The sequence below is a fragment of the Aquarana catesbeiana genome, linkage group LG01 (genome assembly GCF_042186555.1).
Source record: "Aquarana catesbeiana isolate 2022-GZ linkage group LG01, ASM4218655v1, whole genome shotgun sequence".
In the NCBI taxonomy this organism is placed as follows: domain Eukaryota; kingdom Metazoa; phylum Chordata; class Amphibia; order Anura; family Ranidae; genus Aquarana; species Aquarana catesbeiana.
Window position 1 is genome coordinate 348,625,882 of NC_133324.1, and position 26,863 is coordinate 348,652,744.

A 26,863-nucleotide genomic window follows, 5' to 3' on the forward strand; every position below is an offset into this window, starting at 1 on the left:
GAAATCACATTGATAGTCTGATTATTGCACCATTAGGAACAAATAGTGTGATTCAGACATAAAGTAAAACTCTGAACATACCCGCTGTGGGCTTTTTGCAGTCACACCAGGTTTTTTATATGTGAGGATCAGAATATCATTACTAAGAAGTTCCTATCAACCAGCAGTCAGATTTACACATTTGAATGGGATTTGTAATAGATCAAGTGGAGACAGAATGTTAGACAGCACAAAGTTCAGGAAGCAGACCCAGTACCCTCACATGTCAGAAGCTCTGTAGAAAATGGCTGCAGTGGAATACTTAGAATTCAGAATAAAGTAAACAAGAATAAACATTCTTACATCAGCCCAATTGCAGTTTGTTCAAAATAGTAATTGGAGCTGACTGATTTCACTTACAGCCTTCAAAAATTTGAGTCACGTGCCCGGGATTAGTACGCAGATCAGAAATATGGAAGAAAAGAGTTAAATCAAGTCGCTGGCCAAAAATATAAAACCATATATTAATTTCCATGTTGTATTTCAATCATTTCTAGCCTACTCATATTACTCTGAACAATCTTGAGATTTGTAAACTTAAAGTAGAAATCCACCCTAACACTAAAATCCCTGCATCTACAGACATCCACAAGCTAACACTAACCTATCTAGCCTTGTAAAGAAGAAATCAGTATACATACATTTTTTTGAAACCGATCAGACCCAATTCTACGCTGAGACGTCGGCCATCGCTATGGAATTGGGTGCAGCGGACACATCCAACAACAGAAGCCCCATAGTAAATCTATGGGGGACGTCACTCCCCATTCATTTCACAGCCGTTGTCGGCTGTGTCCTCTGCAGAGCTTCTGCTGCTGGAGGCCGGGTCGGATCGACTTCAAAAAAGGTATGTATACTGATTTTTTCTTTACAGGGTTAGATAGGTTAATGTTAGATCGTGGGTGTCTATAGATGTACCAATTTTAGTATCAGGCTTGACTAGGGTTGCCACCTCATCCCTTTAAACCTGAACACATATGAATTACACTGGTTATGAGGCTAATTTAATGCAGATAAGGCACCAAGTGAGTTTAATTACCACCTTAATCAACCACAGAACCTGTGTGATTAACGTGTTTTTAAAAGGATGATGTGGCAACCCTAGGTTGGACTTACACTATTAATTTGTGAAGATCCCCACACATTTATTTCCTTGACACACACAATCACTATGTCCTGTGAGTACGCACTGCTGTGTTACACATTTCACAGATCCTGCCTTCTGAACTACAGAGGTGCTGAGAGAAGTTTCAGGAAAATAGAAATTGTATGTAAATCAAAGGAATCAGCAGAAGGGAAGCTGCAAAGCATACAGATAATCTACAAAGCCAGTACAGGAATCTCTGATTGCAGGCAGCAAGGTGCCATGGGAGATGTAGTCCTTAGAAATTGAAATTAAACAGAAGAGGAGAAGCAGCATTGTATGTAGGGAATCCAGTAAATTGTGAAAAGAGATGGTGAGGAAGCAGTTAGCACTTAGCCTGGGTTTACACTATTGCTAACATAGACATTGCATCTGATTCGCACCGCACTGTGCTGATCACATGCCATGACTGTGCAATGTGAATTCAGCCATACAGTTGTATGTCCGAACTCGCATTGAATTCACATTAAAAAGGTGCAGACATTTTTTTTCCCCCACACTGGAATCGGATCGCATGGTTGCTGATTTACTTCAGGAGCCCAGCCAGGCCTCAACCGATTTATCTCCTGGCCCCTCTCATTGTCACCTACGTGCTAGGAGGTCCAGGCCTCCTGAGCGCTTTAGCCCAGAGGCAACACCCAGGGTCCGGAGCCGTTCAGGGAGCCCTTCCAAGGACCCTCTGACTCCACCAGCCAAGCATCGGCGCGGACGAAGGATCCGGTGATGCGGTTCATGGGGCTTCTCCTGCCCTGCTTAGAGGGAGTGTGCTGTCTGCGGCCTGGGGCTCCGGTACGGCGCGGGTGGATGACATCATCGGGAGATGCCTGCCAGCTCCTGGGGCCGGCCCAATCCTTCCTGGATTACAGCTTTGGTTGGCTCAATTCATGCTGGGTCGGGAGCAGCGGTGTTGCCTGGTACGCAGCAGCCTGAGGCAGCTGGGGTGAGTTCAGCGGTTCCGGCGGCAGAAGCCACTACGGCTAGTAAGGGCGTTGCCAGGGTGGATGGGGTGCGTTTGGCAGATTCCACAAGATACGAAGTGTATGAGTGTTTTGAGGGACCTTTGGGTGCTCATTTGAAGCCGGAAGTGAGGTAGCGTATCTGGAAAGGTGAGTATGTGGAGATATTCTCTTTGTTGCCCATAGAGAAGTTAAACCAGATGAGAGTAAGAAAGAGGAGGAAGAATGACGGTGGTATCGACTGATTCCCCGTACGTTAGCAAACTGGTTGCAGGCATTTGCGATTTTGGCGAGCGTCATCGGAGAAAAGACCCCTGAGAATTGCTCCCCCCTATTTTGCTATTTGTACTCGATTGGCGAGGGTCAGCGAGTTTACAGTGGGACTGCTTGGCTACGATATGGCGAGCAGTTCCGTCAACATTAGGTGGTCCGCCCTGCTTTGCGGTGGAACCACAAGGACATCAGTACATCAGTCTTTGGATGAAACCGCGGATTTCAGTTCCCCCTTTCAGGGTGGGCCCGGGGGGTGCAGCTTCCTCTACACAACCGGCCAGGGTTTGCAAGGGCTTCTGCTGGCAATATAACACCGGAACATGCAAGTTCGGAGCTGCGTGCCGTTTCTGGCATGAGTGTTCAGGTTGCGGAGGGTCGCATCCTTTGTACAGGTGCTTCAAGCAGGGAAGAGGTAGAGGGAGCGACGCTGGAAAAAGGAAGGATGCCGGTGAAGGTAAGAAGGATGGCTCCGTTCTTAAGGCTTTATTCTAATCGGGAGGCGGCTCTTTTATTGGAACAGGGTTTTACGGAGGGCTTTAGGTTACACAGTCATTTGCGGGTCGCTCCTCCAATCGCCAACAACTTGCGGTCATCTAGTTTGCATTCGGAGGCTGTTGCGGAAAAAATTATTTAAGGAAGTTTCTTTGGGTCGCATGGCCTTTGGTTTGCCGCCATTGCCCAATCTTGTTGTTTCTCTTTTGGGCGTGGTGCCCAAAAAGGAGCCGAATATGTTCCGCCTCATTCATCACCTCTCCTATCCAAGGGGTGGGTCAGTCAAGGACTCCATTGACCCAGATCTGTATACGGTGTCTTATACTTCTTTCGAAGTTGGTTGCGCTGGCTTTCAAGTTTAAGTTGGCTGGTCAACGGGATGTGACTAAGGTCTTTATGGTTTGGCAGGCTATGCAAGGTTACCTGAAGGGTCACTCTATAGCTGACTCTAGATGCCCAATTTCCTTTTCAGTTCTCAGTGCGGTGGTGGGTCAATTGGTTGGGGTTTGTACATCTAAGCATGAGGTGACTTTATTGGCGATCTTTGTGCTAGCCTTTTTTGGGGCCTTTCGAGTGGGTGAACTTGTCAGTCAGAATAAATGGGGTAATGGGGGTTTAGGGGTGTAGGATGTGTGGTTACGGGACAATACTGTAGGTGTTTTTCTTTGGAAAACTAAAACGGATCAGTTGGGGAGGGGCTTGAGAATTGAGTTGTGTGCAGTCCCCCCTTCCCTAGTGTGCCCAGTGCAGGCAGTGTGTTTTTTTCCGGCCTTCGGCCCGATCTTCCGGGTGTTTTCTTTGTACATGCAGATGGAATAGCTGTGTCTCGATTCCAATTTAGGGCTGTGTTCCAGAAATGCCTATCTTCCGACAGATTGAGTGGGGACAACTATTCTTCTCATTCTTTCTTGATTGGGGTGGCTACGGAAGCGGTCAGATGGGGCCCTGATGACCCGGTGGTTCAGCGTATTGGGAGTGGGAATCGGTTCGGTTCAGGTGCTATGTGCGCCCCCATTTATTGTAAGGTGGTGTAGTACAGGTTTTGGGAGGGTTTTAATTTTATTTTTCTTTCCGTGGGTTTCCTGCTGTTCTTCCTCCATGTATGATTGGTTTCTACTATGCTTGTGGTTTTGTTTCTGGGGTTTTTGGGTGTTATGTTTTCTCTTTCCTTGTTCTTTTCTTTCAGATCCAGAGGCATGCCTGGTATGGATCCTGGGTCACTCCTATGTCTATTGGGGGGCCTGAAGGGCGGAGGTTCGGCCAGAGGGTAGGCACTGGGTTGGGCTAGGGGAGAGGTTAGTGTTAGGTGGATTGGTGTCCCCGACATGCTGTGGTCCAGGGTCCTTCCCGAAATGCACTGTTACGCCCGATTGGATAGGTCCCTTGACACGGTGGTGTTGCATGTGGGGGGTAATGACTTTGGCTTGCGATGCTCGCGCGAACTAGCCAGGGACATTAAATTTGATTTTTTTGAGACTTCGGTCCTATTTCCCGGATACCATCTTTGTGTGGTCCGACATGGTGGCTCGGTCCATTTGGCGTTTAGCTCGTTCTGTTGAAAAGATCAACAGAGCTAGAATAAAGGTCAACAAGGAGGAAGCAAAAATTTTTGTGCGCAATGGGGGCCTGGCGATTTGTCATTGGGATCTAGAGGAGGAGACCTGGCGTTTCCTGAGGAGGGATGGTGTTCATTTGAATGAAGTGGGCATTGACTTGTGGCAGCTGGGTTTGCAGGATAGGATCCAGAGGGCTTTTCGGGTTTGGAGGGCTACACGACCGAAAGGTGTCACACGTGTGTGCTGTGGCGGGGGGTCTATTGGATCTTTGAAGGCGGTGCTGGAAAAAATATTGGAGAATTAGGGTGGTTGGGCCCATCTGGAGGCATGGGTGCACCTTCCCCTCATAATAATACAATGGTAACATCGGGGGTTTTTAAGTTGGTTGTATCTGGTAGTAAGTAAGTGGTACTTGTCCCCGAGTCGGTGTAAGTTGCGGCTGGGGGCCTTTCATGGGTGACAGATACAACCGGTTGGTAAAAAGAAAATAGGCCTTCAAAGATCTTTAGATCGGGTAAGATTAGGCTAAGGTTTTTTTTAATGAGTTATGTATTGTATGTATGTTGCATTCCCTGTTTGTGGAATTTTTGTATTTCAATTGTTTGAAAGAACAAAACAAAGACTGCTATGGCTATTCGACTCCAATAAGTTACTATGTCGTCTGGTTAATTTGGGAGGGGAAGGAAGAGGTCAATTGTTACTGTTATAGGTAGCCGGAGCCTCAGCAATCTGCACATCCATCCGTCAAGTATATGCCCCGGAGCAGAAGTGAAACTGGGAGGGGGGCCAGCATGACGAGGGTGAGCAGTAAGGCTGAGTGAATAAGGGGTATTATTTGAAAAAAGGGGGGTATTCACTTACTTGATTGGGTCCTGAAGGGATGGGGGTGTCCTGCAGGGTGTGGAAGGAGGAGGTGTTCAGTTGGAGAGTAGTCTCACAGGGTAAGGAAGGTGTCGCCCACCCACCCTGCCTAGTTGATGGGTATGGGGATGTGTGTCGATGATTATTAAGGGTGTGTTTGGTTCTATGGTAGGATGTTTAAGGGGTTTAGATTTTGCCTGACTGTTCAATTTGTGGTTCTTGTTACTTAATAGGTTATGTATTGTATGTAGTTATGCATTCCCTGTTTATGGAATTTTTGTATTTCAATTGTTTGAAAGAATAAAACAAAGGCTGCCATGGCCATTCGACTCAAAAAAATCCTGTGTCGTCTGGTTAATTTGGGAGGGGAAGGAAGAGGTCAATTGTTACTGTTATAGGCAGCCGAAGCCTCAGCAATCTGCACATCCATCTGTCAAGCGCTTTAGTTTGACTTCCTTCTCACCAGGATCCCCACTTGCTATTATAATGCTGATGTTATAAAATTAAAGTGTATGCTGTGACCATAGATTTCCTTTTCATCCATACTCAATGTAGCGGGCACCTACTTTTAGATAGGTGACCCTTCCATAGTTGCCAACAGTCCCGATTTTCCCGGGACAATCCCGATTTTGGGACCCTCGTCCCGATTGGAGAGTGTCCCGAATCGGGATTTTCCATAAAGAAAATCGGGAATGTTGGTTTTTTTTTTTTTTTTGGAGCAGCGGGCTCCAGCAAAATGGCGGCCGGCGCCGCCGCTCTCTCTTCCTCTAGTGTTCAGTGGAGAGGGGAAGGGGGCTCGATCCGTGCAGCCAATGAAGCGCCTTCTTTAGCTGCACGGCCCCTCCCCTCTCCACTGAAGCGAGCAGAAGACACGGCGTCGTCGCTGTGTCTTGCTGAAAGCTCCCAGCCCCATACTGCGCAAGCGCTGCGCCTGCACAGTACAGGGGGTCCTCCATTGCCGAGTGGAACTTTCTCGGCAGAACACCGGCCGCTCCTGCACTGAGCGGGGGCCGGGCTGCATTGGGGGGGGCTGCACTAACGGGGGGGGGCTGCACTAACTGAGGGGGGGCTGCACTAACTGAGGGGGGCTGCACTGAGGGGGGGCTGCACTAACTGAGGGGGGGCTGCACTGAGGGGGGGTCTGCACGAATAGAGCGGGTCTGCACGAATAGAGGGGGTCTGCACTAATAGAGGGGGGCTGCACTTATAGAGGGGGGCTGCACTAATAGAGGGGGGCTGCACTGAGGGGGGCTGCACTAATAGATGGGGGCTGCAATAATAGAGGGGGGGCTGCACTGAGGGGGGTCTGCACTGATGGAGGGGATCTGCACTGATGGAGGGGGTCTGCACTGAGGGGGTCTATACAGACTCTGGCGGGGGCACCTGATGCAAGGACAGACTCTGGCGGGGGCACCTGATGCAAGGACGGACTCTGCTGGTGGCACCTGATGCAAGGACAGACTCTGGCGGGGGCACCTGATGCAAAGACAGACTCTGGCGGGGGCACCTGATGCAAGGACAGACTCTGCCGTTGGCACCTGATGCAAGGACAGACTCTGCCGGGGGCACCTGATGCAAGGACAGACTCTGCCGGGGGCACCTGATGCAAGGACAGACTCTGCTGGTGGCAGGCGACGTGGCTAGTGACACGCTCAGGGATCCCACTGATTCGGCATTATGATGAGTTGAATGATTTAATTTTTATATTACAATGTAATAATAGAAATAATGCGCTTCAATTATCCTGACACCATAACAACCATGGTGCCGGGATGATTGAAGCGTTAACACTAGGCGTTTGGAGTATCTTTATCTGCTGATTGTTAAACTTTCTAGAATACACATATTTCTATTGTGTAGGATCTGGGGCTGCTGTCCTGTCATTTCCCTCTCCCCCTTTCCTTCTCCCCCTTTCCCTCTCCATCCCTCATTCATCTCAGACTCTAACCACACCCTCTTGAGCCACGCCCATTTAAGCCACGTCCACTTTCACGCAAGACACGCCCACTTTTAACATAAACCACGCCCACTTTTCACGTAAGCCGCGCCCATTTTTATGAATTTTTTTCTAAGCCATGCCTACAAACAAATGCCACGCCCCCTAATTATTGTACGGCTCCGCCTACAGCCAAAAAAGTGTCCCACATATTTTTTTTTCAATGTTGGCAACTATGCCCTTCCTGCTAGCTTTCTATGTCGGGTAAATTTAGACAGGCTTGTGCTATTACAGCAGGCTTGTTGTTGTCAACTTCCAATTTTTGAGTGGCAGGTAGTTTATGTGTTAGTCTCGGCCAATCATTGATTTGCTTGGTAATCCCGGGACTCGGATATAAAAGTGGAGTCACATGGTGCAGGAGGTTTTTTTTTTGGGAGTTCGAGTCCAGTCCTGCTCTGAGGAGCGAGAGAGCCAGCCTGGTTCCCGGAGGGGAGGAGGAGGTTTTTCCCTTCCGGGGAGCCAATGGGGCTTCACCTTAGTGAGAAGGGTGGAGAACCGGACCTCATGGAGGAACAGACGACATCTTACAGCCTGTAGTCGCTGATGTCGTCGGCCGCCCCTGTGGGGAGGGGAGCGGGCCACAAAGGAGAAGAGGAACTAAGAATCATTGCGGGAGAAGTAGAGACAAGCTGAAGGAAACTGGGTGATCGATCGCTTAGGAGCGACACACGGGCTATTGATCAAGTGAGTGAAAAGCCCCAGGAGGGGTACTGTCCAGAGGCTGAGGGATGTTGGTACGCAAGTCAGCAAGACAGGTGGTTGTGGCCTGTGATTTTGGGTTCAGCAATGCCCCGGGATTCCACTCAGTCAAGCGGGAGAGGTCATTCAGAGTGACTTTTTTTAGCTCAGCTTGGAAGTACCATGCGGATGGGAAGTAGTGGTAAAAAGGTAGCGGTGAAGCTGCAAGTACATATATAGAGATACAGACTGTTCTTCTCCCATCCCAGTTTATGTTGATGAATAAAGCATTAAGAAAAAGCATTAAGGACTGTGACTTTTAAATCTATGGGCTGCGAGGGTTGGGTAGTAAACGTGAATTACGGATATACCAAATATTCAGCCGCTCCTACGGGGGTAAGCACTACATCAATTTGAGACAGGGGGTTGATTTATTAAAGGCAAATAGACTGTTTACTAAGCAAGGGAATTTTCCCCAGAGCTTAGTGAATGTGGTAAAATTTCACTTTGCACAAAATGCCCAAATCAAGTGAAAGGAAAAAAAATTGTATTTTTTCTTATACCTGCTTGGATGATGGAAGTCAACAGAACTACATCTAAGGAACATTCCCTTGCAAAGTCCACATTCTATTTGCCTTTAGTCCATTAACTCCAGTGACTTATTCTACAGCTAACATTACTGCCGTTTTTATAATGTCCAGTGTGCATGAGGCCTTAGAACTACAGTACTTGTTCTACATGAAGGGCAACATTGTGATCTCTGATCTGGCTATGACTTTACAGTGCCTTGAAAAAGTATTCACACCCCTTGAAATTTTCCACATTTAGTCATATTACAACCAAAAACATAAATGTATTTTATTGGGATTTTATGTGATAGACCAACACAACGTGGAACATAATTGTGAAGAGGAAGGAAAATGATAAATGGTTTTCAACATTAAAAAAAATATATCTGAAAAGTGTGGTGTGCATTTGTATTTAGCCCCCTTTACTCTGATACCCCTAAATAAAATCTAGTGGAACCAATTGCCTTCAGAAGCCACCTAAATAGTAAACAGAGTCCACCTGTATGTAATTTAATCTCAGTATAAATACAGCTGTTCTGTGAAGCCCTCAGAATTTTGATAGAGAACCTTAGTGAACAAACAGCATCATGAAGGCCAAGGAACACACCAGACAGGTCAGGGATAAAGTTGTGGAGAAATTTAAAGCAGGGTAAGGTTATAAAAAGATATCCCCAGCTTTGAACATCTCACAAAGTACTGTTCAATTCATCATCCGAAAATGGAAGAAAGAGTATGACACAACTGCAAACCTACCAAGACATGGCCGTCCACCTAAACTGACAGGTCATAGGAAGTAAAGTCGTATAGCGCTTTAGTATGTCTTCCTTCACACCAGGATCCCCACTTGTTCACTCAGAGAGCAAAAAGGAATTTTTTGGATGTACCTTCACTGCTTGCTGGGCCATTTTATACAGTGCCTTGAAAAAGTATTCAAACCCCTTGAAATTCTCCACATTTTTTCATGTTACAACCAATAACTTAAATATATCGAACCTTGACACCCCAGATATTTTGGAACTACATTTCACATGATAACTGGAAACTGGTTCCCCACTGACAACGTCACGTATGACGAAACGCATCTTGAGGAAGGCATATAGTGACGTCACCATGCGATCATTCTAGGTGGACGGGCTCCGTGTGTTTGTGCCGTCCGGCATTGTTTTTAATGCTTGCAATATCCTTCTTAAATGTAAGTGCAATACCTTGTTTGAAACAAAACTTATTTAGACAATATTACACTATGGTCAGTCTTCTCTCTTTTGGGGTATCTACCTAAGTAAAGACGGACATCATAGTTGGAGAGAGTGAGCGATCTGCAAGATCCAGTCTGCCGATTTTGGTGTTGACACCCACAAGCTAAAGGCAGCGGCTGGGTTATAGCCATCTGCCCTTTATGATTATTATCTGGTAAGCAGGTCCATGTTACGGTGGTGGGCACTCTCCTGTCTGTTTTTATACACTGTGGTGACATCAACAAGCTGAAGTGATTAATTATGGACTTTCTGCATATTCATATGTGTTGATTTGATCAATTGATTGATCCTTTTTTTTTAGTGCAGCTTCTCTATTTCCAGTTATCCCTTGTGTGTATCCCACTTCATGCTGCTGCTTGTTTGAGGTTCATATATGCTCTTCGTGTATGTCAGTGAGCATAATTTTTAGCGTGATTTATCTTTTGTCTTTCTACATTTCCCATGATGCTCATGCACTCTGTAGTGTAGTATATGTCCCAAGCATGTTTGAATGCACTTACTGGAGACTGACTCACTAGTTTTGTACTTGCAATTTATAAGAAGCACAGTGAACATTGTGAGCATTTACATTGTTGTTGTATGCCTATATATATTTTGTTGGCAGAAGTAGATGCATGTATTACACAGACAAGCCATGCTAAATGTAAAAAAAAGTTGAGACTTGCATATACCATAGTTCTTATAAATCTGAATCTATTGATTACTTGGACATGCATTTTTTAACTGAAGATAACATTTGCTTCTGGCAGTTCTATACCTGGTGATATGGTGGTATAAGTGTACATTGCATCTTCCCGGCACTTTCAGCAGACTGAGAATCACTACAGCTACTTTTCCATTCAGTGCTGGAAGTGGAGGTAATCTCTGTCCAGGCACCACAGCCCATTTCTTGTTGCTCTAGGTCATCTGTAGGGCTACACTCATTTAGGTTTCCAGCTGGAAAAAAAAATAGGTGTATAATAAACATGCTTTGTGGATAAGAATGACCATACAGTATCTTGATTATATGTGTAAATCAGTAAAAAAAACAAAACAAAAAAAACCTCCAAACTGATTACAAGAGTAGAATCTATTAGTTTATTGTCCCTTAAGAATGTAAGCTCTCATGAACAAGGCCCTCCTAACCCTCTTGTCCTGAACTGTACTGTAACTGTTTTGTCTTGATTCTGTAAAGCGCTACACAAACTGGGGGCACTATATAAATCCTGTATAATAATAATATTTACAAACGAAACAGTGTAGCGCTATATTCTGTATTACAATATATGGTGCAAAATAATGCAATAACTAAAATTGCTCAAATTTTATACTTTCAATATGCAATAAATAAATTCATATTAACATGTGCAATGAATAAATAAATGGTGATATTTCATATATATACACAAACGTCCATGTCAACCCATAAAACAAAGAGTCCAAAGACATGCAAATCCACAGAAAGAAGTGGAATCTCTTCCAGGTTCAGTCTAACTGGGGGATAGAAAGCCTTCAGATCAGGTCAAAACACTTGTGACACTCTGAGTAAATAGCACAGCACCGCAGTCATCAGAATGGGATGAGATGTCATCAAAAACAATCTGTCACTCCTCAGGAAAAGCCAATACCTTTACATGTGGATCTGGACCATGTGTACATCATAGCACAATAAGAGGGAAGAATAGATTACCCTCAATAGTGAAGACCAGCGATAAAATATAAAATGTATTAGGACAATAGCACTTACATGGGTAACGAAAAAAAACGGCACTTCCAACAAGTAAAAATGTCGATCCGCCAGGAAAAAAAAGATGGTCACGATCAATGGCACATTTTTGGTTGACGTGTGTCCTAGCTCCGCCCTACATGTTTCGCCATTTTTCTCTATTTAAAAGTGTGGTGGCTACATGTGTCCTGAGCCCCTGATGACATCATATGTAGTGAATCGTGTAGGGATTTGGTTTGTAAATTTTGTATACTTTGTATCTAAGTATTGTGTAGGGAATTTCTTTTTTATTTTACTACTAATAATAATGATTATTATTATTGTTATAATGATTTCTATTGGGCTTGCCAGTTGACAGCAATCAAAGCTACTATGGCTGCTATTTCCCCATGTTTTGTCTATTTAAAAATTATGCAAGTACAGAATAATACACACTGATCCTTGTTCTGTTCCACCTAAATGTATATTTTTGTTAATCCATAATTGTATCTGGTTACCATTGTTCTGTGGTATGCTGATACTCAGTAGCGGTTTAGGGTAACTACATCTTATTTACTATGCAATTTGGTATCTCCCTTCGTCCTCCCCACCTTTTTAGTGCTAGTTCGTTCAGTCCTAGCCAGACCCCCTGATTCCCTCGATGTCCCCTCAATCAGTGTTAATGTTTTGTAGAGACAATGCTTGGGAAAGTCATTAGGGTTGATTTACTAAAACTGGAGTGCAAAATCTGGTGCAGCCCTGCACAGAAACCAATTAGCTTCCAGTTTTTTGTCAAAGCTTAACTGTACAACCTAAAGTTAGAAGCCAATGGCTGCGATGCTATCAATCTATCCAATCAGGACACGATACACCGGCCGAAGCTGGTGTGCTCATTCCCATCGTGGGAATTACGGGGCTCAGGTAAATAAAAGGGGGGCCCTGGGGGGGGGGGGGGGGGGGGGCTGCTGCATGACAGGAGGTTTTTCACCTTATTGCATAGAATGCATTAAGGGGAAAAACCATGAGGGTTTACAACCCCTTTAAGTGTCTTATTGGAGAGTTAAACTGCCCGTGGATGGGCCAAGGTGCCAAATCAGCAGGTGACCATAATGTATGAACAGACTGAATCTATGGAAGTATGTGACATAAATAATTAAAAACAAGAATTGATGAATTAATAAGTGAATAATGTCTCTAATAGAATAAAGTGCAGTCTTGAATACACAAGATTCTAAAATGTGAAAAAAGTTCCAGCAGAATGGAATGACCCAAAGCTATTCAGCCACCACGAAGGGAAAGGAGTTATCCATATACTAGTGACCATATAACACGTAAATGCACTGTTTGCGCTGGAAGTGCGCTCCAATGTGTGCTTACAGCGCTGGACCTGAATTGTCGGTGACAGGCCTGGGTCTCCTACTAACAGTCAGTGATCATTCATTCTGTAGCCCAATGTTTCTCAGCTCCAGTCCTCAAGTACCCGCAATAGGTCCTGTTTTCAGGATTTCCCTCAGATGAAACGGCTGTGATAATTACTAAGGCAGTGAAACTGATCAAATCACCTGTGAAAAATAATGGAAAGCCTGACTTGAGGACTGGGGTTGAGAAACATTGGAGTACACTATACCAGTGGTTCTCAACCCTGTCCTCAAACACCCCCCAACAGGCCATGTTTTGGGAATTTCTCTTAGATAAAATAGCTGTCCAAAATACCAAGCCATTGATTCTGATTTAAAACACCTGTACGAGATAAAGGAAAACCTGCCAACATGGCCTGCTGGGTCTACTTGAGGACAGAGTTGAGAACCACTGCTGTAGCCTACCAATGTTGTTCTCCTCTGTGAAAAGGAGAAACAACATACCTCTGCTAGGAAGGAGGAGAATATACAATGTGTCCCTTCCTCTTGGTCTGTCTGTGCAAAAAAAAAAAAAAGTCTGTTGAAGAAGAAAAAAAGATTAACTAGTAGAGTGCTTGACCTAGTTTAGTGAGTGTAGGTGTCGGTGTATTAGTGGTGGTGTAAGTGTCATTTACTGTAAAGCCTCATACACACGATTAGATTTTCTACAGACAAAGTGCCAGACTTTTGTCCGAAGGGCGTGTGCCGTGAAATTGTCTTGCATACAAACGGCCAACAAACACAAACGTAGTGATGTACTAGACGTAGTACGAGCCGATAAAGAGGAAGTTCAATTGTCAGGCGCCACCCTTTGTGCTCCATCTGCTAATTTCGTGTTGGTAGAAGTTTGGTGTTTTGTGTTGATTCGCGCTTTTCATTTCGCGCTTTTCAGTTCGTTTCTGAACGGCGGTTCGTCAACCAGCCATGTTGCGAAATCGGAAGAGATAACGTGTTCGTTATTATTGGCCTTGGAGTTATTGCTTTGAATCAAGTCCAGTCCAGGAACAGGAGGAGGAGGATTTCTTGGACCAAAAATTGGTTGCTTTATTAATCGTGACCAATTATGTCATATGCCTTTGCTGCGGGAGCTCCAGGAGAATAATCTGGATGATTTTCGGAATTATCTCCGGATGACGGACCCCCGCTTTCACCAACTTTTGGCATTGCTGACCCCCTATATTAAGAAGCAGGACACATGCATGAGGCTTTTATTTTATTTTTTGTTGAATAATAATGGTTTGATTTGGTATATTTTCTATATTTTTGGATGCATAGAATGCACTTTCTATTGGCAGATAGCATGCCTAATTTTATTTGTTTTCTTTTTTTAACGCACAATAAAAAAATTGTGTAGAATAATACTTGGCTATGTGTTTTACTTCAAATGACAGTTTGGGAGTAGGCAGTTACATTTAAAAAAATACAATGTAAAATTAACAAGGGACACCAATATAGTTGTATCTTTGATCTTAAAGACTACAGGATAATGGTGCTGTGGTAAAAAATAACAAGCATAATAATATTATTCTTGATATCACTAGAAAAAAAAAGCCCTTGAAAATGTATTTGCCATAACTCCATCACCAGCAAAGCAGCTTCGTTATTATCCCAATAAAGAAGAAGAGAATGTGCGCTGCTTTTCGAGATTTCATAATTTGTCGCGTCACGAATGTTAATTCTTCATTATGAACGCTACAAGACTGACCGCTTCCAGCTCGTTCTTGCTTCCAAGCATGCGTGTTTGTACTTTGGACTTTTGTGTAACGGACTTGTGTACACACGATAGGAAAATCTGACAACAAACCGCTGTCTGCTAAAAATTTACTAGCTTGCCATCCAACATTTATTGGCGGAAAGTTGGCCAACAATTGCCTGATGGAGCGTACTTACAGTCGGATTTTAGGCAAACAGTCTGTCATCACACAATTCCCTGCCGAAAATCCGATAGTGTGTATGAGGCTTTAGTGTCAGTGTCAGTTAAGCCTCATACACGGATTTTCCGACGGGAAATGTGTGATGACAGGCTGTTGGCGGAAAATCCGACCTTTGCTCCATCGGACAATTGTTGTCGGATTTTCTGCGGACAAATGTTGGATAGCAGGTTTTAAAATTTTCTGCGGACAAATGTCTGTTGTTGAATTTTCCGAGCGTGTGTACACAAGTCCGTCGGATCAAAAAACCAAAGTACAAACACATGCACGGAAGCAAGGACGAGCCAGAAGCGGTCGGTCTTGTAAACTAGTGTTCGTAATGGAGAATTAACATTCGTGACGTGGCAAATTATGAAATCTCAAAATGCAGCGTACAGTTCTCTTCTTCTTTAATGGGATAATAATGAAGCTGCTTTGCTGGTGATACTGATGGAGTTATGGCAAATAAATTTTCAAAGGCTTTTTTTTCTAGTGATATCAAGAATAATATTATTATGCTTGTTATTTTTTACCACAGCACCATTATCCCGTAGTTTTTAAGATCAAAGATACAACTATGTTGGTGTCCCTTGTCAATTTTACATTGTATTTTTCTAAATGTAACTGCCTACTCCCAAACTGTCATTATTCTCCACAATTTTTTTATTGTGCATCAAAAAAGAAAACAAATAAAATTAGACATGCTATCTGCCAATAGAACTTAACCAAAAAGTGCATTCTATGCATCCAAAAATATAGAAAATATACCAAATCAAATCATTATTATTCAACCAAAAAATAAAATAAAAGCCTCATGCATGTGTCCTGCTTCTTAAAGAGGAGCTCCACCTTAAAAAAAAATTATTAAAAGCCAGCAGCTACAAATACTGCAGCTGCTGACTTTTAATAAATGGACACTTACCCGTCCCAGGATCCAGTGATGTCGGCAGCCGAAGCCGACCGATCGCTCGTCTCTTGGCTGCCCCCGTCACCATCCTCGGTCAGGTAAACAGGAAGTGAAACGTTGCGGCTTCACTGCCCGGTTCCCTACTGCGCATGCGCGAGTCACGCTGCGCGTCTTCACTGGTCCCCGTTGTGTTGTGGGAACTGTGTGTTTCCCAGAACACAACGGGAGGGGGGACGGGCATTTGCGGCTATCTGCGGCTAGGTATTCCCAGAAGTGGGTGCAGATACCTGTATTATACAGGTATCTGCACCCCCCTCCCCCCTGAAAGGTGCCAATTGTGGCATCGGAGGGGGGGGGGGAATCCAATGAGCGGAAGTTCCACTTTAGGGTGGAACTCCGCTTTAATATAGGCGGTCAACAATGCCAAGAGTTGGTGAAAGCAGGGGTCCGTCATCCGGAGATAATTTCAAAAAACATCTGGATTATTCTTCTTGAGCTCCCGTAGCAAAGGCATATAACATAATTGGTCACGATTAATAAAGCAACCAATTTTTGGTCCAAGAACTCCTCCTCCTCCTGTTCCTGGACTGGGCTTGGGTCAAAGCAATAACTCCAAGGCCAATAATAAATAACACGTTATCTCCTCCGATTCCGCAACATGTCTGGTTGACGAACAGCCGTTCAGAAACGAACTGATAAGTGCGAAATGAAAAGCGCAAAATGAAAAGTGCGAGTCAACACTCGCCAAACTTCTACTAACACAAACTTAGCAGAAGGAGCCCAAAGAGTGGTGCTGAAGAGCTGAAAAACAATGTAGTACGTCACTACGTTCGTATTTGTTGGCCGAAAATTCCTTGCCATTTGTATGCAAGACAAGTTTGGGCCAACATCCTTCGGACAAAATTCTGCGGTTTTGTTGGCCAACAATCCGATCGTGTGTACGAGGCTTTAGTGTAAGGCCCCTTTCACACATGCAATTCATTTCATCAGTTCGGTCATGTTTTTCAAAGAAAAAAACAATGAAATTTACATCAGTTGCTCATCAGTTTCTCATCAGTTTTTTCATCCATTTTTTTACATCCACTACCAATGCAAAAACGGACTGTTTGTCCGTTTACATCTGTTTTTCATCCATTTTGGTTTTAGGGCTTTTATTAAACAATAGCTGGTGGCCCTGTCATGAAGATCCTTGTTCAGGTACCCTCTGTTATAGGGTGAAAATTCTCTGTGCCTGTCTTCCTGTTATGTCTTGCATTGTCATCCTGTCACATTGGTTTCTGATGGGGACTTTTAATGGCCATCTTACCACACATTCTTTAGACATGCTCCACTGTTTTTTCTATCAGGAAACCTGCCCTGAAAAATGCTTTTGGAGGCATGTAGACAAGAAGTGGTTGCAAACAGGCTGCATGTGGGCTTATATCTACTTTAAATACTCATACTCCTGTATTTTGGCCATTCATACAACATTTTTTCATAATTTATACACGATTCAAGTAAACGAACATGAAGCAAAATTAAATAAAGTATATTTATAAGCACTTGCACAAAGAGACAATATATGTGCACTGCACTTCACACTCCTTCCAAGCCAGTGATTATGGATGCAGATGTTTTGTACAATGCAATGCATATTCATGATTCCCATCCTAAACTACATGCTAAAATGTCAATGATATGATCTGCCTACTGGCTTAATAATATTTTCTGATCATCTGTATAATGTTGGTTATTTATTATTATTTTAATCTATTAAGCATAACAGTAGAGAAGATTATATAACCAGCTACATACATTACAGACTGATGTAAAGTACATGAATATAAATATATGTAAATCCATGGTGGGAACATTTGTGACAACTTTTATGGTTGCTGCCAGTACGATTATCTGGTAACCCAGTTTATCAGGTACATACTGTATAGTGTGAGAGTGAGCTGAATTTCCACCCTAGCATTACAATATGCATTGCCTGCTTTGTTGTAACTACAAGGTGTTCATAGTGCATAGCTACCCCCAAATCCATAAATGTTCCTCCCCCTTGTTTACCAGCTCTGTGCTACTGTCTGTGCCGAATAAAGCAGGGTGTTTCTTCCCTTTCATATTTCTTTTAAACAATGATTGAGGTTACTCTGTAGCAATAATTAAACTTGATAAAAAAAAGCTGTACTTGCAGAAAACAATGAGTACATACCTATCTCTCCTGATGCCTGCACCAAATTCTGAGAGCGTCGATCTGCTGGTCCCTGTAGCGTTAATGCTGGCCATACATGAATCAAAATTCAGCCGGTTCAGCAGGGACCAAGTGAATTTCGAGCCATGTATGGGCAGGTTGGTTGTACAGAATTTGATCTACCAATCTACTTCTGTGCAACCAGCATGTTAGGTTTTTCCCCATCAATCTTGCTGGCTTTAGCCAGCACCACAGATCAGTGTATTCTGATAGAAGGGAAGTCTCATTGAGTTTCTGGAAGGGGAATAAGGTCATTTTTTTGTTCAACCTGCGCAGATTTTTGCAGAAAAAAAATATGCATTCATTATTTTTTCCTACAGGAGCCTGTAAAGCATTCAACTGATCACAGGTGCAATGTCAGCCTCCTGTAGACATTTCCTCCAGCTTTCTTGCCCGTACCCCTGTACGGGCTTTCTGTTTGAAAGCTGGAGGAAGTGTCATTTAACTACAAGGGTGTAATGGGTGTAACATGTAACATGTAAACTTAAGCTAGTTATAGATGGACCGAGTCTCGGTTGGTTCAGCAGGGACTGGCCGAGACTCGATTCATCTATGGGCAGGCTGATTGTCAATCAATTGATAGACTTGGTTACAACCAGCATGTTGGATTTTTATCATGCGATTATTGCCAGCGGCTATAGCCTCTAGCGGTAATTACTGTGTTCTTCTAGCAGGAACAGCTTCCTGCGCCCCGCCGGGAGAACACGATAGCTCCTCGGGAGTGATTTCCTCATCTACGCTGACTGCGTTGGTGGGGGAATCAAGCAATTTTCTTTTCTGCAACTCCTGGTTTCAGGAAAGAAAATCTCATAATCTATGGCCTGCTTTAGCCTTTAAACCTAAAGACAGAACTCCCATTAACATCTGTGTTCCGTAAATTTTCTGTAGGGTGCTTGGATTGCTTTAAGAAATATTTTCTTAATGCTTTACCAATGTTCATTAAAGGGGAGCCCCCACCCCCTTCTCGAGATTCTGAATGCACATTTACAGTCTACTTAGTCCAAAAACATAACTTGTTCGCTTTTTCAGTATGCTTTGCATTATTTCTCCCCTTGCCTTATCCTCCTGCTCCCCACTCCAGTTCCGCCATTTAAATAGAAAATATGTCTTCATAGGCTGGCATCTCTTCCAAGTTCACTTTGCCAGCTCACCAATGACATGCATGCATCTTGCACAAGCCCAAAAAATTATTTTTTTTCCCCGCCCGCACTATAGCCAAATTACGGCTATAGCGCAGACCTACGTTGCCGGGAGGCCGTAAATAGATGTCCTTCCCTTTGCGCGCGCACTGTGATCACCGAGTCAGTGAGACTTGGGTGATCACAGATCAGAGTAAGGTGCCCATCCCGGCCCTCTACCACGTTATCAGCTGCCAGGCAATGACAGCTGATCACGTGATGTAAACAGAAGATGGGTGATCTTTTTTTTTTCTCCTCACGCTGCCGGCTTCTGTGTAAGGGACATCTGTCCCAAAGAGGAAGAGGCACAGCCGCCTCATCTGTGCCCACCAGTGCCGCCTGCCAGTGCCACCTGCCAGTGTCCACACAGTGCATATCAGTGCCCACCAGTGTATATTAGTGCCACCAATCAGTGCCAACTATTAATGCCCACCAGCTCCACCTATCATTGCCCACCAGTGGTGCCAATCAATTCCTCAGTGCCACCTAGCAGTGCTGCCTATCAGTGTCACCTCCCAGTGTCCATCACTGTCCATCACTGCCACCCATCAGTGCCCATCACTGCCACCTATCAATGCCCATCAGTGCCAGCTATCAGTGCCCTATATCAATGCCCTTCAGTGCCGGCCATCAGTGCCACCCATCAGTACCACCTTAGTGCCACCTCTCAGTGCCCACCAGTGCCACCTCATCAGTGCCCACCAGTGCTGCCTATCAGTGCCCATCAATGCAGCCTATCAGTGCAGCCTCATCAGCGTACATCAATGAAGGAGAAAAATTACCTGTTTGCAAAATTTTATAACAAAATATAGAACTGTTTTCTATTTTTATTCAAAATTTTCGGTCTTTTTTCGTTTTTTTAACAAAAGATAAAAATCCCAGAGGTGATCAATTACCACCAAAAGAAAGCTCTATTTGTGGGAACAAAATGATAAAAATGTAATTTGGGTACAGTGTAGCATGACTGCGCAATTGTCATTCAAAGTGTGACAGCTCTGAAAGCTGAAAATTGGTCTGGGCAGGAGGGGGGTTTAGGTGCCCAGTAAGCAAGTGCTTAAAAATGCCTTTGTGCACTAAACATTAACAACATATCTCCCATCCAATCAAACATAATTTTGTTACCTTCTGACATAATTCCAGCCTGAATCCGACAATATTTTTAAAGAGATGAATTTTAATAGATTCATCTCTTTTGGCATAAGTTGTGACAATCCAGATATAATCAGGATTGAGGTATGTATATTTATGTGTTTTATATTAAATAAAAAACGTATATAATCTTCTCACTCATGATATTCCATACGCTTCAAAGAGTTTTGTGATCGAAGTCAGCAGATTTATTTGTTCTTCCAAACACGCACTGTAATCTCTCTAAATTGCTCGACTCTTAATACGTTGTCAGGGCCAATGAGAATTAGAATTAATGCGGTACTGCAGGTGGCAACTCGCATTAATATCCTACACTCTGAGATATGAAAAAATCTTCCTAGGTTTTTGTCAGTTTTCTATATAATTAGAACTTGTAGGTTAATTACTGCCTTGTAAATACAGAGGTGGCAAGAGGCTTGTGAGCCCCGTAGAATCATGACTGGCCATTCATTATGCTGTTTTACACTTTGATTTTATTTAACTAACCCCTTGACTAAACTAATGCTAACCTTAGGGGCTGCCCACAGTGCATGTCCAGGACTTTCCATATAGTCATCAGTGAAGTAATTAGTGTACTTAAATATCACTTTCACGTTTCATGCCTGTAACACATTTGTTTTGTATCCTTCATTTTCTTTTAGTAATTACCATTGTTTCCTGGTTTTCATGATCTTTCACTTTGCTGAATCCTTCTGTGGTACATTGGTTTTTATTGTAGGATTTTTGATGATTAAAAAGAAGAACAAAAGCTACATATGCATACCTCTCAACATTTTGAGATGGGAATGAGGGACACCTACTAGCAAATGTATGTAGGCATAGGACATGCCCTCTTCCACATCCCCTTAAAGGAGAATTAACAAAAAAAAAAAGGATAATTATGTCCACAAGGGACTTTTTTTTACCACTACTATTCCTTTATATTGGCTTCTAAAATTTACAAATGCACCCATTTATAATTTGGATGAAAGGTTTAGCTCTGGGAAACACTTTTTGAAAGATAAAAAGTGCATTTTATATACAATTATATAGATCAGGCCAAAATGAGGGACAAATGAGGGGCAAAGAGGGACAGAGGGACATTGCTCCAAATCAAGGACAGTCCCTCGAAACACCTGATTCCCGAGGCCAGGACCAACTGCTTTGCTGGCTTTGCACACTTTTTGTCTGTTACTGGTTGCACTTGGAATCTATTGGTATGAGCATGTTGATTAGAGCAAGTCAGATTTCGGTGGCAAGTTTGGCTGGCTTGCTTCATTTAAAGTGGTAATAAAGCCTACCTTGTTTACTTGTACCTACGGGTAAGCCTAAAATGAGGCTTACCAGTAGGTACAGTAAATATCTTCTAAATGTTCACCGGAAACCGCAAGGAAGACCGGGTGAAGATAGAAGCCCTATCAGCAGTGACAGCGCACCGCTGGAGGGTTTTGTTCTAAGGTAAGTCTTTCATAATGTGCTAGTATGCAATATATACTAGCACATTATGCTATTATTTTTTAGGGGACATTTTTTTTTTTGTGGTTTACTACTACTTTAAGGATTCATTGATAATGTGGGATCTGTGGTTTGATGACTCAAATATAGAACTAAGGTCCCACAATAAAAAATCTATAGGAATTAGACGACAGAAATGGCAAAAGAGACATGCAAAGTTTTTGCCAGCAAACATTTGCTACATGCTTCAAGGTAGGCTGCAGTGCTGTGTTAATATGGCAAGAGCTGCCCCATGACATTCAGTTTTACTTAAAAGAGAACTAAACCCTCCAATCCTTTACAGCCAAGGAATCTGGCATCTTAGCCTTTGTTGATCTGCAGTTGCCTTGGTGATGCACATTTGATCAGTTATAACAACAGGCTTAACAGTTTGGCTTGAAAGCACAAGCAACTGTGACAGTTATCATTCACGACATGCCTTGAATGTAATTGTTTTGGGAAACAGTTAAATTGAAGGGTTTATTTCCACCTTAAAGCACTTGTGCATTTGTTGTCACGTTGGTTGTAAGCTGTCCCTAATCCTTAGCATCTCTTCTAACTCAGGAAACAGATTGCCTTCCTCCTGCAGTAGTCATTAAGCAGAAGTGCATGGACACGCACCTGTATACAGATTTAAAGGAGCTCCATAAGCAAACACTTCCAGTTTATAATATCAGCATTGTAATAGCAATACAAACAATAGTCATTTTTGACAATCCAATATAAGCTTACTTCTCTTTTCATGTTATGAGTTCTGACTGTCTGCTGCTTATCTACTTCCACAACGTCTTATGCCGCGTACACACGATCGGACTTTACGGCATACTTGGTCCGGCAAACCTGAGTCCGTCGGACAATTCCATCGTGTGTGGGCTCCAGCTGACTTTTTTTTCTCAAAAGTTTGACGGACCTAGAAATGAAACATGTTTCAAATCTGTCCGACGGACTCGAGTCCGGTCGAAAAGTCCGCTCGTCTGTATGCTAGTCCGACGGACAAAAACCGACGCTAGGGCAGCTATTGGCTACTGGCTATGAACTTCCTTGTTTTAGTCCGGTCGTACGTCATCACGTACGAATCCGTCGGACTTTGGTTGATCGTGTGTAGGCAAGTACGTTCATTCGTAAAGTCCGTCTTAAAGTCCGTTGAAAAGTCAGCCGGGCAAAGTATGCCGTAAAGTCCACTTCTTTGCAGCTTCCCCTCTGCCCATTCCTTTAGTTTACATTCGATTTCTAGACACTACATATCCCTATAGTGCCTCCTGAAACGTCTCCTTTCATGACCTCTGTATATCAGGACATAGTGAATAGAAGTCACAGAAACCAAGAATGCAATTGCATGGGATTCTTCAATAAATACGTTTTCAAACTTCAAAATCGTGCAGAATAATAGGCGTAGGCTAGAAATAAATGAAAACCAATGTAGAAAAGAATAAACCATTTCACATTTTGACAATAGGTACACCTTAAAGCGGGATTCCGGCTTTGAAAACACACTAAACACACTGAAAAACACTGTAGCTGCTGACTTTAAATAAGCACATTTACCTCCTGGGTGCCCGCGATGTCGGCCGCCCGAGTTCGACCCGTCCCTGGGCTCTCGGGTCCCGGCACCACCATCCTAACTAAGGGAAACAGGCAGAGGAGCCTTACGGCTTCACAGCCCGTTTCCTACTGCGCATGCGTGAGTCGCGCAGCGCTTTGTGAATGGGACGCGATGTGTTGTGGGACACACACAGTTCTCATAATACACTGCGCCCCATTCACCAGAAGACAACGCGGGGAGGAGAAGACTGAAGATCACCGTGGCGTAGAAAGAGGCAGATTAGGAAGACTGCCTAGCAACAGCCATTTTACGTAAGTTAAACTTTTTTTTTCCCCCCTCCTTTTTTTAGGTATTTTTTTCTGCAATTTTTTTTTTTTTTAAGGGTGGACCTCCACTTTAAAGCAACACCGTTTTAAAAATGATATCGTAAAAGCCCTGTTACCTACAGTGAGGACGGAAAGTATTCAGATCCCCTTAAATTTTTCACTCTTTGTTATATTGCAGCCATTTGCTAAAATCATTTAAGTTTGTTTTTTTTCCTCATTAATGTACACACAGCACTCCATATTGACAGAAAAACACAGAATTGTTGACATTTTTGCAGATTTATTTAAAAAGAAAAACTGAAATATCATATGATCCTAAGTATTCAGACCCTTTGCTCAGTATTTAGTAGAAGCACCCTTTTGATCTAATACAGCCATGAGTCTTTTTGGGAAAGATGCAACAAGTTTTTCACACCTGGATTTGGGGATCCTCTGCCATTCCTCCTTGCAGATCAAGGACAGCCATTTTTAGGTCTCTCCAGAGATGCTCAATTGGGTTTAAGTCAGGGCTCTGGCTTGGCCATTCAGGAACAGTCACGAAGTTGTTGTGAAGCCACTCCTTCGTTATTTTAGCTGTGTGCTTAGGGTCATTGTCTTGTTGGAAGGTAAATCTTCGGCCCAGTCTGAGGTCCTGAGCACTCTGGAGAAGGTTTTCATCCAGGATATTCCTGTACTTGGCCGCATTCATCTTTCCCTTGATTGCAACCAGTCGTCCTGTCCCTGCAGCTGAAAAACACCCCCACAGCATGATGCTGCCACCACCATGCTTCACTGTTGGGACTGTATTGGACAGGTGTTGAGCAGTGCCTGGTTTTCTCCACACATTCTGCTTAGAATTAAGGCCAAAAAGTTCTATCTTGGTCTCATCAGACCAGAGAATTTTATTTCTCACCATCTTGGAGTCCTTCAGGTGTTTTTTTAGCAAACTCCATGCAGGCTTTCATGTGTCTTGCACTGAGGAGAAGCTTCCATCAGGCCACTCTGCCATAAAGCCCCGACTGGTGGAGGGCTGCAGTGATGGTTGACTTTCTACAACTTTCTCCCATCTCCCGACTGCATCTCTGGAGCTCAGCCACAGTGATCTTTGGGTTCTTCTTTACCTCTCTCACCAAGGCTCTTCTCCCCGATAGCTTAGTTTGGCTGGACAGCCAGCTCTAGGAAGGGTTCTGGTCATCCCAAACATCTTCCATTTAAGGATTATGGAGGCCACTGTGCTCTTAGGAACCTTAAGTGCAGCAGAATTTTTTTGTAACCTTTGCCTTGCCACAATTCTGTCTCTGATCTCTTCAGGCAGTTCCTTTGACCTCATGATTCTCATTTGCTCTGACATGCACTGTGAGTGAGTGTCACAGCAAAGGGTCTGAATACTTAGGACCATGTGATATTTCAGTTTTTCTTTTTTAATAAATCTGCAAAAATGTCAACAATTCTGTGTTTTTCTGTCAATATGGGGTGCTGTGTGTACATTAATGAGGAAAAAAATGAACTTAAATGATTTTAGCAAATGGCTGCAATATAACAAAGAGTGAAAAATTTAAGGAGGTCTAAATACTTTCCGTCCCCACTGTATATAAGAAGAGAATAAATACTCACTATTCTGCTGCCCACGGTGCTGAACAAAACTCAAGAGTTTTAAACTCCTGTGTTCACCACCGGTTTCACCTGCTGGCCTCTACTACTGTGTCCTGTAATGATGTGAAGGTCAGAGTTTCAGAAGAAGACTTTGGGGACCTGGTTAGCATCGGATCAATGCACTTCAGTAATCTGAGTGTTTACAGCTTGTCCAATATTATTTTATAACAATAGAATTGTATGAAGACATGCACAAAATTACCACCTTCAAGGAACATTTTCATTTATTAAGGGATGTTCTTTTTTATTAAGATTGTACTCACTTTGTGCAAGCCTCTGATAATGTTCAATAAAAATGTATTCTTTCAAAAAAAAAAAAAAAAGACTGCGGGGGATGGTTCCTTGTGAATTGAACAGCATTCAAGGCAGCAAAGGTAAGAGACTTTACTATTTCATTTTCATGATAGAGTCACTTTAAGCACACAGGCAAAGACTGCAATTTTATATATTCAGTAGCTAGGAAAGAGAGTGTGTTTTTTGTAGATCACAAGTACATGCACTAATGACTTTTGTCCTGAAAGCTGACAATTAAATTCCAAAATCAGTGTATGAAAAGCTGTACTAATAGGAGAAAAATAGTTAATTATTTAGTTTGACTACTTTGCAATATAAATTTGCAATATTTTGAAATATAAATCAAGAGATGACATCTGGTTTCTAAGCTCAGTGTACTTAAAGCTACTGTATATGGAAAAAAATAGAGGTTTCTTTTAAAACATATGTACTCGTTACTGTCCCAGGATCTGGAAATCTCCTGGTGAATCTCGTAATATAGTAAAAGCTGCACCTATTTATTTCTGTATTTCTCACAAAATACGTAGCTGTTTTAGACACAGGAGTGGACGATTTCCAGAGTGTTTTAAAACATGCCATTTTGGGGGAAAATTAGTAGCCTTGTATTTAGACTTTTTTTGCTGTTTTAGTCTTAGGAACTGACAAACATTTTCCAAACTCATGTAGCACCCTCTAGTGCTACAATAGTGTAAATAGGTTTGTTAGTGTAGGTAAAATTGTTAGCTTGGCTGAGAGCCAGGCTGGGTTGAATCTGGGTCAGGGTGAGTGACTCAGGGAGGCTAAATGACTCATCAGGCAGCAGCTCTGGTACCCCCCCTACTTGCAGGAACCTTGGAGAAGCTTCCAGAAGAATGGGTGGGAGGTTAGGAGGAGCAGCCTGGAGTATTGAGGAGGGCCCCAGCCAATCCCCAGCAAGTGGGCTGGCAGGGGATGGGCACCTCTTAAATACTCTCATGAGTCATGCCAGCAGGGGGGCAGTGAGTGTCAGGTGGAATATTGGAGATGGAGTGCTGAGGAGGCTGTCAGAGGCCTTTGAGGGAGCCCCCTAGTCTAGGGGGGTGACCTTGGGCCTGGGGCTTGGGTGCTGGAGGGACCCTCTACAACACACAGAGAACATCCTTCCTGGAGGCATGGGAGCAAGGAGAGGACAGCGGGAACAGGTCAGCATGTCCAGGAGATCTCCGAAGTGGCAGCCTGGGAGGGTTGGGAGACAGTCTGGGAGGACTGGTGAGTGACAGCCTGGAATGGCTGGGAGCGTCAGTCTGTGGAGACATAGCCAGGGGGCTGGTGAAAAGGGCTGCTGCAGTCAGGAGGGCT

At 43.5% G+C, this 26,863-nt stretch overlaps 1 protein-coding gene across 1 annotated transcript in view; it reads right to left on the reverse strand.

The window, feature by feature from the left end:
- The window catches only part of LOC141145559 (uncharacterized), a 382,628-nt gene that overhangs the window by 99,358 nt on the left and 256,407 nt on the right, over positions 1-26,863 (reverse strand). Inside the window, exon 7 of the mRNA XM_073632353.1 lies at positions 10,578-10,756. Coding sequence (XP_073488454.1) covers positions 10,578-10,756 — 179 coding nt within the window. The remainder of the gene's footprint in view (positions 1-10,577; positions 10,757-26,863) is intronic.